At 40.4% G+C, this 14132-nt stretch overlaps 1 protein-coding gene across 1 annotated transcript in view; it reads right to left on the minus strand.

Moving 5' to 3' along the window:
- prkci (protein kinase C, iota) overlaps window positions 1-8010 on the minus strand; it is a 136503-nt gene extending 128493 nt beyond the window's left edge. Inside the window, exon 1 of the mRNA XM_043702652.2 lies at window positions 7830-8010. Within this exon, the coding sequence (XP_043558587.1) occupies window positions 7830-7945 (116 nt within the window). The 5' untranslated portion in view covers window positions 7946-8010. The remainder of the gene's footprint in view (window positions 1-7829) is intronic.
- Between the last annotated feature and the right edge of the window lie 6122 nt (window positions 8011-14132).

Genomic DNA, 14132 nt, shown 5'->3' on the forward strand with positions numbered 1-14132 from the left:
GGAATGGCAACAGGAGGGCAATCAGATTGGAGGGAAGCAAAGTTGGTAACAGGAAGTCAAAAAGATGTTAAGGAGGCCAGAAGACTGGAGAAACAAAGCTGAGGACTGAGTGTACTTAGAAAGTGGAACGCTGTCAAAAAGGCAGGGCACTCTACCTGAATGCACACAAGGTAGGTGACTCAAAGACCCACACAGAAATCCATGGTTATGATCTAATTGAATCAGTTTGCATGGAACTAAGAAACAGCAAGGAGCAGACGACATTGTTTAGAGTTACTTATAGGCCATTAAATAATTGTGATAGTGTGGTATCAATCAGATGAAAAGTATACAACATGGACAATAGTTATCATGGGTGACTTCAATCTGCATATAGACTGGGTAAACCAAGTTAGTGATAAAACTGTGGAGAACGGGTTTCTGGAATTAATTAGGTATGGTAATGCAGAACAGTTATGTTGAAGAATCCACTAGACATTATGTTATTTGCCATTTTAGATCTCATATTATGTAATTATGTAATTAAAATGGGATAATTAATTAATAATCGTTTAAAAAGAACCTTCAGAGCACAGTGAGCATTATATGATAGAATTCCACACTATTTTTTTTTAAAAAGCGAGGTAGTTCATTCTCCAGCAAGGGTGTTAAACTTCAAAGAGAAATTCTGAAAGCATGAAACACAAATTGGCTGAGGTGAACTAAGAAAACACATTCAAAGGCATGACTCTATATAGGCAATGGGTAGCCTTTAAAGAACTATTTCATGACTTGGTGGAGCTCTTCATTCCTTCAAGATGCAAACACTCGAAAAGATCAGTAAACTGTAGCTAACAAAGGAAATTCAGGATTGCACAAGATTAAAAGAAAAGGCCTATAAGGTTGCTAGAAAGAACAATAACTACGAGGGTTCATCAAATACAAAGGAGGGCTAATAAACTGATAAGGACAGGCAGAACAGAATATGAAGGCAATCCAGCAAACACACAAAAATATACCATAGAAACTTCTACAGATAATCAAAAATGAAATGTCTGGCAAAAACTAATTTGGGAGAAAGTGAGGACTTGCTGGAGGTCAGAGTCAAGAGTGTGATGTTAGAAAAGCACAGCAGGTCAGGTAGCATCCGAGGAGCAGGAGAATCGACGTTTCGGGCATAAGCCCTTCATCAGGAATGAGGCCTGTGTGCCAGGGCGCTGAGATATAAATTGGGGGGGCTGATTGTTGGAGGATGTGCTGGGGAACGTGAGGCTACTTGCTGGAGGAAGAGCTGTAGAGAAAATGATGCATTGATTATCTTCAAAAATTCTATAAATTCTGGAATCATTCCTGCGAGTTGGAAAGTGGTAAATATTACCCCACTATTTAAGCCATAAGCAAAACAGGGAACTTGTTTGTGTTATATCAGTATTAGGGAAAATGATAGAATTTATTGTAAAGGATGAGATAAATCGGTACCAGGTTGACAATTATCTGATTGGACATTGCATGGATTTGTGAATGAGAAATCATGTTACAGTACACGAACTTTGAGGTTTTTGTTTGAAGTACTGACGAACAAAATTGATAAAGGACAGCCAATTGACATTGTCAAAAGCCTTCCAAAAATCCAAGTATACAAAGTCCCATACAGAAAGCAGGATAGAAAAATTACAGCACGTACTATAGAAGATAATGAACTGGCATGAATTAATGATAGCAAACAGACAAAAAAAGGAACAAATTGGTCATTTTCACAATGGCAACCTAAGACTGACAGATTGGTGCAATAATCAGTACTTCGGTCCCCACTGTTAACAATAGATGATTGAATTGGAACCAAATATAATATTTCTAAATTTGCAAATGACAAACTTATATTGTGAAGAAAGATTGTTGGACAGAGTGAATGAGCTAGAGATCGCTGATGGAACAGAATGTGGAAAAGTGTGATGTTATCCACTATTTCAAAGAAAAATAGAAATGCAGAGTATTTCTTAAATGGAAAAGGTTCAACAGTGTAGTCTCATAAAGGGACCTTGTTGCCCCTGTCAATAAGTCACTGGTAGCTAACATGCAGATACTGCAAGGCTATTTGGAAAGCTAACAAAATATTAGTGTGCAGTTTTAGTCTCCTTATCCTGCCTGAGGACTGTCAAAGCTTAGTCTTCGAGCATGCTGAGGAGATATAGATTGACATATTTCTGATATGATTCAGTTGGATACATGTTCATGGAGATTAGGTGGGCAAAAGGCATTGAAATGGTCAGCGATGATTGTATCAAATAGCAGGGCAGACCCATAAGACCGAATAACATATTCCTGTTGGCATATTTGAATTCCTTTACCCTTTTGCTTTATTCTTTTTTTTTTATTACTTATTGTAGTTTATGCACTAACTTTCGTAATTTAAGAGCAGACAATATTCAATGTTTTTAGGTAGATGTTACCAAAGATAACATTAGTATTTCAAAGTGTCGTGGATCATATCAATTGCTGTTCAGCACACTGCTCCTTTAAAAATTCACATGACATCAGCTTCATAACTTGTAGCTTTGTATTCCATTATTTTTGATAACAAGTCGCCATTAATTAGAATGTTTGTCAAATATTAGGTTGGAACCCTTTTTCAAAAATGTATTTTATTTACTTTTCTAACCAGACCCTAGTAATTCAACAATGCAGTCATGTGCAAACGGATAGCTGCCAGCCTTTCATACCATCAGAATCAAGTCTGATCCTGTCCTCACCTAGAATGCAATATACACACTTCAAATGATTAAACAGCAATACCCAGCAAGAATTCTGACTGATTATCCCCACTCTAATAAAGGAGCTCCTAAATCAAGTAGATCTCAAAACAGCATTGATCATGCAAATCAGCAAAGACCAAAGATTCAATCTCCTTCCTTGTTGTTAATATTTTGTACTAAATATCACAAAACATACAATATCCTATCAGACATTTCTCCAGGAATAGATACACAGATCAGTATTCGATAGATATCACAGACTCCACTGATTTGTGGAAACATTGTGGGGTTTATGCTCGACTCACTTATGTACTGCACAATACTGGCAAAAGGTACTTAAGGAAAATATACTACTTTTAAGCTGAGCAATAATTTCACAATGTTTTTAATTTATCATGCAAACTGTTTTGCAGCACAACCATCAGTATTTCAATATTCAGACAACTAAAAATTCTGGCTGTAGACATAACCCAAGTATGGTGGGAAGAAAAAGTCAGCATTTGAAAAGATGGTTTTTTTTTCATGGATGGCATAAAATCATGAGTCAGAGTAATAGGCACAAAAAGACACCCTTTGACCCAATGTGTCCATGCTGGTAATCAGACACTTATCAACTCTAATCCCATTTTCCAACACTTGGCCTGTGAGCTTGTATGCTATGCCACTTCAAGTGTTCATTGAAATAACCAAGTGTTGTAATGGTTCCTTCCTCTACCATTCTTTCAGACACAGAGTTCCAGACACCCACCACACTCGGGTTGACTTAAATATTCCTTAAATAGCCTCTAAAATCCTGTCCCTGACCCTTAAGCTTTTGGTTCAATTTACCATATACATGCAGTTACTTCAAATTTGTGAATCCAAGACTTGCAACAATGTTTAGTTATGTCAAGATGGGCGGCACAGTGGTTAGCACTGCTGCCTCACAGCGCCAGAGACCAGAGTTCAATTCCCGTCTCGGGCAACTGTCTGTGTGGAGTTTGCACGTTCTCCCAGTGTCTGCGTGGGTTTCCTCCAGGTGCTCTGGTTTCCTCCCACAGTCCAAAGATGTTCAGGTTAGGTGAACTGGCCATGCCCGTAGTGTTAGGTGAAGGGGTAAACGTAGGGGAAATGGGTCTGGGTGGGTTGCTCTTCGGAGGGTCGGTGTGGACTTGTTGGGCCGAAGGGCCTGTTTCCACACTAAGTAATCTAATCTAATCTCCAGTTATAATTCACAGCGATTTTGACTCTTGGCAAAGTATGCAGCTCTCAATTCACCTGTAAGTAAAATCTGGACAATATCACAGGATAAGACGCTATAGCCAGTATATCTCCTCCTTTGACTCAGTATCCAATTCTTTTTAAGTCTCATCTCCGCAGCAACACAAGGTGCCGTGATATAAGTTGCTACATAAATATGAGTGACATACAGCATACGTTTAATGCTATATTAATCAAATCTCATTTTGTTGATAACACTTGAAGATTACCTCAGAGTACAATGGGACATTGATCAGATGTGCTCAGGAATGTCAGATGGAGTTTAATCTAAATAAATGTGAGGTAGTACATTTTGGTGGGGCAAATCAGAGCAGGATTTAGACAGTTAATGGGAAGGTCCCAGGGAGTGATGCAGTACAAAGAGACTTTTGAATGCAGGTTTATAGTTCCTTGAAAATGGAGTCGCAGGTAGATAGGGTAGTGAAGAAGGCGTTTGATATGCTTGCTTTTATTGGTCAGTGTACTAAATGTAGGTCATGCTGCAGCTGCACAGGACATTGGTTAGGCCACTTCTGGAATATTGTGTTCAATTCTGGTCTTCCTGCTATAGGAAAGATGTCATTAAACTTGAAAGGGTTCAGAAAAGATTTACAAGAATGTTGCCAGAGTTAGAGAGTTTGAACTATAGGGGGAAGCTGAATAGGCTGAGGCTGTTTTCCTGGAACATCAGAGACTGAAGGCTCAACCTTATAGAAGGAGTTTATAAAATCATGAGGGGACTGGATAGAGTGAATAGTCAAAGTCGTTTCCTTACAGTGGAGGGGTCCACAGCTAGAGGGCATAGGTTTAAGGTAAGAGGAGAGAGATTTAACAGGGACCTAAGAGGCAACTTTTCCACACAGACTGTGATGTGTCTATGGAATGAACTGCCAGAGGAAGTGGAGGAGGCTGGTACAGTTACAATACTTAAAAGGTATCTGAATGGGTTAATGAATAGAAAAGGTTTTGAGGGCTATGGGCCAAATACTGGCAAATGGGACTAAATTAATATCGGATATCTGGTCAACATGGATAAGTTGGACCAAAGGACCTGTTTCTATGCTGCACATCTCTATGGCTCAATGAAACCACAGATCCTCCAATCACTATTAGCAAAGTTCTGCTCAAAAGTCAAAGCAATACAAAGATGTCAACAATTGATCAACTTTTCCATGACAGTTCAGTCAGCACAAAATCTTACAAGGATGCTCTTTGTGGACCTCATTAGTTATTAAAAAATACAAAATTGTCAAGTTTTACAGTTGAATCTGCTCAAAGAATTGGCAACATGTCATTTCCAAAACTAAAGACAGGTAGATATGTATTGCATCATAACGTTCTTGATCTCAGGCTTCCCAAACTAATCAAATACTTTTGAAGCACAGTAACTTGATGAGATCTTTTGCTGTCCTAATGGACACATTAGTTGAGAAATGACACTCCTCTAATAAATAATTGTGCTACATCATCTGATTTAGACAAAATTATTCCATAATATGATCTTCCATTTACCTCAGACAGACAATCAGCTAACTGCGACTCAATGGACACTCTCATACAGTCTGACGTGGTAGCTTCAAATTCCACTTCAAAATCGTAACTACACAAGGTAGGTTGACAATGGTCGTACAGCTGTTAGATGACATTTTGGAGATGGAATGGTAACCTGAGCAACCCATATTTGTAGCCTCAGGTGGCTGTAAAAGTTTAGTTGGTCAAGTTATGAAGGTGTAAGAGTTACTGTACCTTTAAGAGAGATGAAAAGCTAGCAAGGACTTAGAGAGGCACAGAGCATCCAGAACAAAGTAACAAAGTAATGCTTGGTCAGAACAGCTGGCACTGAGACAATGAGACAAAAACAAATTTAAATATGGCCAATCAGTTTAAATTATGCCCCGAGATACCAAATTTCAATCACGTTTGAACTTTGACAATATTATAACCAATGAAACGATCCGATGTTTTGGGGTATAAGTATCAGACAGTTTGAACAGTTAATCAGAGCGGCAAAGAGAACTGTCAAGCACCAACTAGAGAGAGAGAGAGAGAGAGAGAGAGAGAGAGAGAGAGAGAGAGAGAGAGAGAGAGAGAGAGAGACTGCTTGCAGAAATATCTGCTCTCTTAAAGGAACCTTTATCTATCAATGACCTGTGAAAGAGAATCCCGAAGAAGGAGAAAAGAACACAGAACAAAATCTACAGAGGACACTTGGCAAGCTGACTTGTTTTGAAATGTGACTATATCTTTTGCAAATCGTAATCGGGATATTTATCACACCAGCATTGTAGAGGGGAAGGTAAAAGATAGGTTTAGAGAAAGGAGTTGTACATAGTTGCTAGTTAATTATTCGCTATTAACTTTAAAATATAAAGTTGTTAATTTTACTTTAAATAGTGATTTTTGGAATAGTTCTTTGCCTCTTGAAATTTAACAGATTACAGCACTGTATGAATCTTATCTGTGTGGCTGGTTTAAATTAGCAGAAGGGTTTACCCGGTGACCTAACAGTCACTATTTCACTGAAAGGCACTGGAGCGCAGTAGAGGGGCACCAGATCCCTGGGAGGGCAGGACTGTTTGATGACAGCACTTCCCAAAGTAGGGGGTTAGGACACCACAGGACTGTGCAGTTAAGTAGTAACGGTCATAGCCTCAAAGGATGTAATGGCAATTCCCCATGTCCTACTCTCTCAAATCATTCCCAACCTCAACATTCCCCACCCACAGATTACCCTGCTCACCCTGTGGTTGCAACGGTTTGAGCCTTGAAATTAGTTCACAACTGACTAAAGTTTGGAAAGCAGGGTCTTCTAAGATGACTGGGTCTGTAATCTCCAGCGTTTCAAAGGATAAGGAATGACCATATTGAAACAGATTGTATAAAGATCGTGCCCTTGACTAGAATGTCTAAATCCAGGGAACATAACCTGGTAGGTCATTTAAGGTCAAGATGAGGAGGAATTTCTTCACCCAAAGGATGGGTGATCTTTGGAACTGTCTACCCCATATGGCTGTGAAAGTTCAGTCATTGAGCATGTTGAGGATTGTAATCGATATGATTTCTGGAGATTACTGGCATCAAGTATTAGCAATAATGTGGGAAAATATCACTGACGTAGACAATCAGCCTTAATCGCATTGAGTGATATAGCAGACTTGATTTCTGCTCTTATGTCTCATGGTTAATAAACATCACTAGAATCAGTCATCTGGCCAGCTTTGATAGTTGTGGGAATATGCTGTGTGCAAATTTGCTGCTACATTTCCTTCAATATACAAGCAGCCCAAGAAAGGTATTTCATTGGCTACATGGCACTTTGGGGCAACCAGAAGATGGCTTGATGAATGAACGTAAACACTTTCAAGCAGTCAGATTTCTTTTGCTTTTGGATCCTTTTGCCCCTTTACTATTACCTACAAAGGCTCTCCTTCCGATAATTCCTCTGGCCTTAGTCCTGGATCTACGGTTCAGAGATCTCCAACACCTCAAAAAAAAAGCTATCCTCATTCTCCTCAATCTAATAACTTCCCCTACTTTCAGTTTCCCACCAAACTTCCCCAGCCCCCAAACACAGCTCCCCTCAACCATCGCACCAGTCGTGCCCACACAACCTCCCAGCTCCCCTCTATCTCCTACCCAAACTCACAGCTTCCTCCAGCTCCATTCCCCTTTCTTACTTCCATCTCCGCACCACCTTCCCTCCCCTCTACCCCAACTCACAGCTCTCCAACTCTTCCCCCATTCTCGCCCACATTCTCCACCACAAACCGCCTCCTGCCCCCCACACCACGATCCCACCAAAGGAAAGGTTCTCCTGCCCGGGGGGACTCTGCTCGTCCGGCCGTTTCTCGCCCTTACCCTTTGTAATAGGCTTTCATCCGGACCTGATGGTGATTCTCCGCCGTGTAGGACATCATACTGTCCCTATTTGTAGGCATCTCCCTATCGGAGCTCCGCAGAGTAGCCGCTCTCATATGGCTGTCCGGCCGTTCACCTCAAACCTTCCTCGCGCCGCTTCAGTCGCTCGCTCGAGCTCACCCGGCCCGACCAACAGACAACCGCTGCGTGCGCAGCGTCGACCACCACCAAATACATGAAAGGTCGGATGGGGGCGGAGAAATAACATACCCCAATATCATTGCAAAGCACTCTTCACAACCATCGCTTTGACAGCATTAATATTACACTTGAAAGAGAGTTGTACTTCAAATTTCATCTCAATGTTTATATTTCTGTCATAATTATTTGAAGTTGTATGATTTGTTTATCGTCCTCCCCTACATTTTCATTTTGGATTGGTCTCATTCCCCACCCTGAAAATTCTGCGTCATTCATCAAAAACGTAACGTAAACGCAAGAGCATCCACTGGAACTCTGGGATTTGTAGTCCGGTACATCTGCTGCGATTTGGTGCTCCATCTGGGTTATCAGATGTCTATTCGGTAAAAAGGTATAGAACCAAAACGATCCCTTGCTAGCACATTCACTTGTATTTTCTTCAGTTTTTGTTTGCAAGTGAGTTCAGTTCCTACTTTCAAAATGTATTTCTCCATATGTGTAAATCAATTATATTTTGTAATGTAGATTCACTTTGAAATTATTTGGGACTTTTTAGGACATTTTGGGAAGTAGAGATGTCTTATAAATCCACGTTTTTATTGAATTGTTCATAGAATCATAGAAGCACAGAAACAGACCCTTCGATCCAACTCATCCATGCTGACCAGATATCCTAAATTAGTGTCAAAGAGTATGGTGCTGGAAAAGCACAGTTGGTCAGGCAGCATCCAAGGAATAGGAGAATCGACATTTTGAGCATTAGCTCTTCATCAGGAACAAGGGGGTTGAGAGATAAATTGGAGCGGGTTGGAGCCATTTATCTCTCAGCCCCCTTCGGCCTCCCCCTCATTTCTGATGAAGAGCTTATGCTCGAAACATCAATTATCCTACTCCTCAGATGCTGCCTGACCGCCTGTGCTTTTCCAGTACCACACTCTTAGATTCTGATCTCCAGCATCTGAAGTGCTCACTTTCTCCCAGATAACCTAAATTAATCAAGACCCAGGATTGATCCCAGCCTCAGACAACTGTCTGTATGGAGTTTACACATTTTCCCCATGCCAGTGTGGGTATCCTCCGAGTGTTCTGGTTTCCTCCCACAGCCCAAAGATGTGCAGGTTAGGTGAATTGGCCAAGCTAAATTACCCATAGTGTTCAGGGATGTGTAGGTTGGATTGAAATGCAGTCAGGGGAAATGTAGAAGAATGGAACTCAATAAGATACTCTTTGGAGGGGCAGTGTGGACTTGTTGGGTCAAATGGCCTGTTTCCACACTATTGGAATTCTATGATTTGGCCCATATCCCTCCAAAACCTCCTTATTCATACACCTGTGCAGATACCTTTTAAATGTTGTAATTGTACCAACCTCCACAACCTCCTCTGACAGCTCATTCCATACACACACTACCCTCTGCATGAAGCAGTTGCCTTTTAGGTCCCTTTTAAACCTTTCCCCTCTCACCTTAAACCTATGTCTTCTAGATTTGGAATCCCCCACCCTGGGGAAAAGACCTTGTCTATTTACCCTATCTATGCTCCTGATGATTTTATAAATGTCTCAGACCCCTCAGCCTCCAACGTTCCAGGGAAAATAGCCTCAGGCTATCCAACCTCTCTATACAGTTCAAACTCTCCAACCCTGGCAACATCCTTGTAAATCTTTTCTGAAACCTTTCAAGTTTACAACATCCTTCTTGTAGCACAAAGACCAGAATTACACGTTTTATCTTTTTACATTTTCCTGTCAAGTTCTCCAACAAATGGAATGAATACAGTGAAACTTTATCCAACAAAGCAGGAAATAAACGTATTAATTGGACTGAGAAAAAAATGTAAACCTGTTTGGTGTAGACAAAGGTGTTGATTACTCATTGAAGGTGTGTTCCGCCCATTATTTGTTTTTACATTCACTAAGGAAAATTATGTATTGCCTACAGGAAGGTGACCTACACAGTGCCTAAACATCAATCTTCTCTTTCAAAGCTGCTTTCTTTAATTCAAACATGTAAATTTACGGCACTGTCATAGCAGCTGTTACACCAATACAGTCACATTTTCTAGCTTTTAGACTGTAGTCGTATATGTTACAGCGCTTCTAGTACTTTGACTTTTTGTTTTAAAATGCCAAGAGGGTTTCAACTTCATTCATCCTTCCAGGCAATGAGTTGAAAGTTCGAACCATGTACAGGGTGAAAACAAATCTCCCCAACTCTTTTTTTCCCCTCCTTGAGTTTCATCTTGTTTTGTAATCAACAGGAAAGTAAAGGTTACAACAATTAGAATTTATATAGCACCTTTAAAGTGGTTAAAACATCCTAAGGCACTCCACAGAAGTGTTATCAAACAAGGACTGATACTGAACTACAAAAGCTAGTTGACTGAGATAGCTTTTAAGAAGCACCTTAGAAGAAATAGAGAGGCAGTGAGCTGTAGGGAGGGACCTCCAGAGTTAAAAGCCAGGGCAGCTAAAAATGCAACTGCCAATGGTGAAATGATTAAAATCGGACATGAGAAAGCAGTCAGAATTGGAGAAGCGCAGGGTTCTCAGACAATAATGTGACCAAAGGAAGTTATAGAGCTTAAAACTGTGGAGTAGGTGATGGATTAGTGGTATTAGCACTTGTCTGTTAATCTAGAGACACAGGTAGCGTTCTTGCATCCTGGGTTTGAATCCTACCATAGAAGATGGTGGAATTTGAATTCAACAATAATCTGGAAATAACAGTCTGATTATGACTTTGATACCACTGCTGATTGTCAAGAAAAACTCATCTGATTTATTGATGTTTTGTAAGGAAGGACACCTGCTATACTTTCCTTGTCTGGCCTATGTGTGACTCCAGACCTGCAGCAATGTGGTTGACACTTAACTGGGAAATTAGGGATGAGCAATAAATGCCCTTTAACTGGCTAGTCCTGCCCACATTCCATGAATGGCAAGGAAGAATTTGAAAAAACAAGAAAAATTTAAAACTGAGACGTTGCTGACTCCGGTCAAATATAAGACACCAAGAACAAGGGTCATAGACCCATACAGTTATGGATGAACAGATTTTACTGCAAGAATCTAACTACCTCTGCCTTAAAAATATTCAATTACTCCATTTTCACTGCCTCCTAGGGGAGAGAATTCAAAAGTCACACAAGCCTCTGGAAGAAAGAAAACCCTCATCTCTGCCATAATGTCATAAATTCATACAGCATGGAAAGAGGACATTTGGCCGATTGTGTCTGCACTCATCATCAACCATCCAGCTGTCCCATTTTGCACCACTTAGCTTGTAGTTTTGTATGCTATGGCATTTCACTGTTCATTGAAATAGTCCTTAAATTATTTGAGGGCTCTCACCTCTACACCATTTAAGACAGTGAATTCCAAATACACACAACCCTGTGGAGAAAAACGTCTTCATAAAAGTTGTTCTGAACCTCCTGCTCCTAACGTTAAAACTGTGCCTCCTGGTTATTGAATCCTCTATAAATGGGAAAAATTTCCCCCTATACTCTCTGTCTATGCCCTTAGAATTGTGTACACCTCAATCAGATCCCTCCCCTCCCTCAGCCCTCTCTACTTTAAGGAAAATAAACCCCGCCTATCTAGTCTGTCTCCATTGCTGATCATTCCTGCCCAGGCAACATCCTGATTGAATCTTTCCTGCATTTTCTCTCGTACACATTCTATAGTGTGATGAGCAGAACAACATGCAATAATCCATCTGTGGCCTAAGTACAGTTATATACAGCTCCATCATAACTTCCTTGCTATTGTATTAAATGCCTTATTAATAGGGGTAAATATCCCACATGCCTTTTATCCACCTTAACTAGCTGTTTTGATGTCTTCAGTAATCCATGGTCATGCACATCAGGTCTCTCTGATCCTTTGTACTTCCTAAGGTCCTGCCATTCAATGTGTACTCCTTTGCCTTGTTCATCCTTCCAAAATGCATTAACTTGTGTTTTCCAGGATTACATTCCATTTGCTAAAGTTCAGCACATCTGATCAACTTGTCTGTATAATTCTGAAGTCTAAGGCTTTCTTCTTTACTACTTACCACACCACCAGTTTGCCTGTCATCTGCAAAATTACTAATCATACCTTTTATTCATGTCTGGTTCATGAATGTGCACAACAAATAGCAAGAGCCTCAGAACCAAGCCCTACTTTAAGCCACAGAACACAGACTTCCCTTCACAAAAGTGCCTTTCAACTATCACCCTCTGTTTCTTGCCACTAAGGCAATTTTGGAACTAATTTACCAAATTGCTCTGGATCCTATGGGTTGTTAGCTTCTTAACCAGTCTGTCATGAACCCTGTCGAAGGCTTTAATAAAATTCAAATACACTATATCAACTGCATGACCCTTATCTACTCAGCCACTTACCTCCTCGAAAAATTCAATCAAGGTTTAATCCAGAAGCACTGACAGTGGAGCAGAGATTTAGATAAGGTGAAGTTGTGGAGAGGAGAAGATGAGATGCCAGACAGGAGCACCTTGAATAATCAAGTCCAAAGGTAACAAAGAGATAGATGAAGCCTTCAGCGACAGATGAGCTGAGGCAGAGATCGAAGGTGACATTATGGAGGTAGAAGTAGATGGACCTAGTGATGATGACAACCATGTAACTGGAAGCTCAACTCAAGGTCCAAAACAAAGATACTGTCAGTTCTTGTATAACGCAATGGTTGTATTCTTGTGCAACCCCACATTATAGAAAAATCGTGCTTTAGAAACAGGAGTTAAAGTGTTGCTGTTATAATCGCATTACAGCCAACACACATTTTAAATGTTTACGTTGTAGAAACAGCGTCCCCAATTTGTCAACTGTGTTACAGCGAGTTCAAGTTGACAAAATGAGCATTATAACGAAATGACCGATATCAGTCTTCCCAATAATTAGTTGCAGCACTGGATAAACTGAAGGGGACAAGTGATGCTTTTCATTCATTCATGGGACAAGGGGGTTTCTGACTGTACCAACATTTATTACCCTCAAGAAGGTGATGCTGAGATGTTTTTTCTGCAGACCATTTATATAGACACATCCAGGTTTTTGACTCAGCGGCACTGAAGAAGTGGCAATATATTTCCACACCAGGAAAGCGGTGGTTTGGAGGGGAACTTGCAGGTGGTAGTTTTCCCATGTATCCATTGTCCTTCTAGAAGGTAATCACTGTGGGTTTGGAAGGTGCTGTCTAAGGTATTTGTTAAACTTCTGCCCCTTCCTTTTTGGTTCTCTATATATCTAGCTACCACTTTCACAATTTCCTGTTCCTTCAGTCCACTTCTTGTCCAACTGAGATTGTACTTATTGTATTATATATTTGGACACAAATCAGACTTTTCAAAATGGCTTTCAGAAGTCAAAGAATTGCTTATGTTGATTCTCTGCAGCTGATAGCAGACAATCAGATGTGTTATCTTAAGATTCAATTACAAAAGCTCATTACATGATTCAAGAAATCTAGGATTGTCCATTAAACACTCAAAAGGTGCGACAACTCAATAACTCCTATGGTGTTGAATGGGAGATTGAAAGGACACCACAGAGAATTCCAGCAGAATAGACTTTGTGGAAAAATGATTCATCAAAGTTAACATCAGCAGCTATTTTGTTGAATTATAATTAAAACCTGGCAAGAGAGGAGAGGGCAAAGTGAGACTACATGACAGACAGTCAACATCACTGAGTGGAGTGGGTGGAGTGAGGATCTATTCACTGTCTTAAATGATGAGGTGAGAGGGCTACAGCTGCGTTAACAAAATTGAAGTGTGCAGTCATAAAGTTTTTATTTGTCCTTTTTTCTCTGCAAAGATTATACAGAACTGATTTAGAACCTTTGTATGTAGATGATTTTTTAACGAATAATGTATGTTTCCTCATTTTCCCTCTCCCCCACCTTGTCTCAGTCCCAACCCTCGAACTCAGCACCACCTTCCTAACTTGCAATCTTCTTCCTGACCTCTCCGCCCCACCCTAATTCCAGCCTATCACCCTCACCTTAACCTCCTTCCACCTATCGCATTTCCAACGCCCCTCCCCAAGTCCCTCCTCCCTATCTTTTATCTTAGCCTGCTTGGCACACTTTCCTCATTC

The sequence above is a fragment of the Chiloscyllium plagiosum genome, unplaced genomic scaffold (genome assembly GCF_037043375.1).
Source record: "Chiloscyllium plagiosum isolate Xiang-an unplaced genomic scaffold, Cpla_swu_hap1 HiC_scaffold_13, whole genome shotgun sequence".
Taxonomy (NCBI): domain Eukaryota; kingdom Metazoa; phylum Chordata; class Chondrichthyes; order Orectolobiformes; family Hemiscylliidae; genus Chiloscyllium; species Chiloscyllium plagiosum.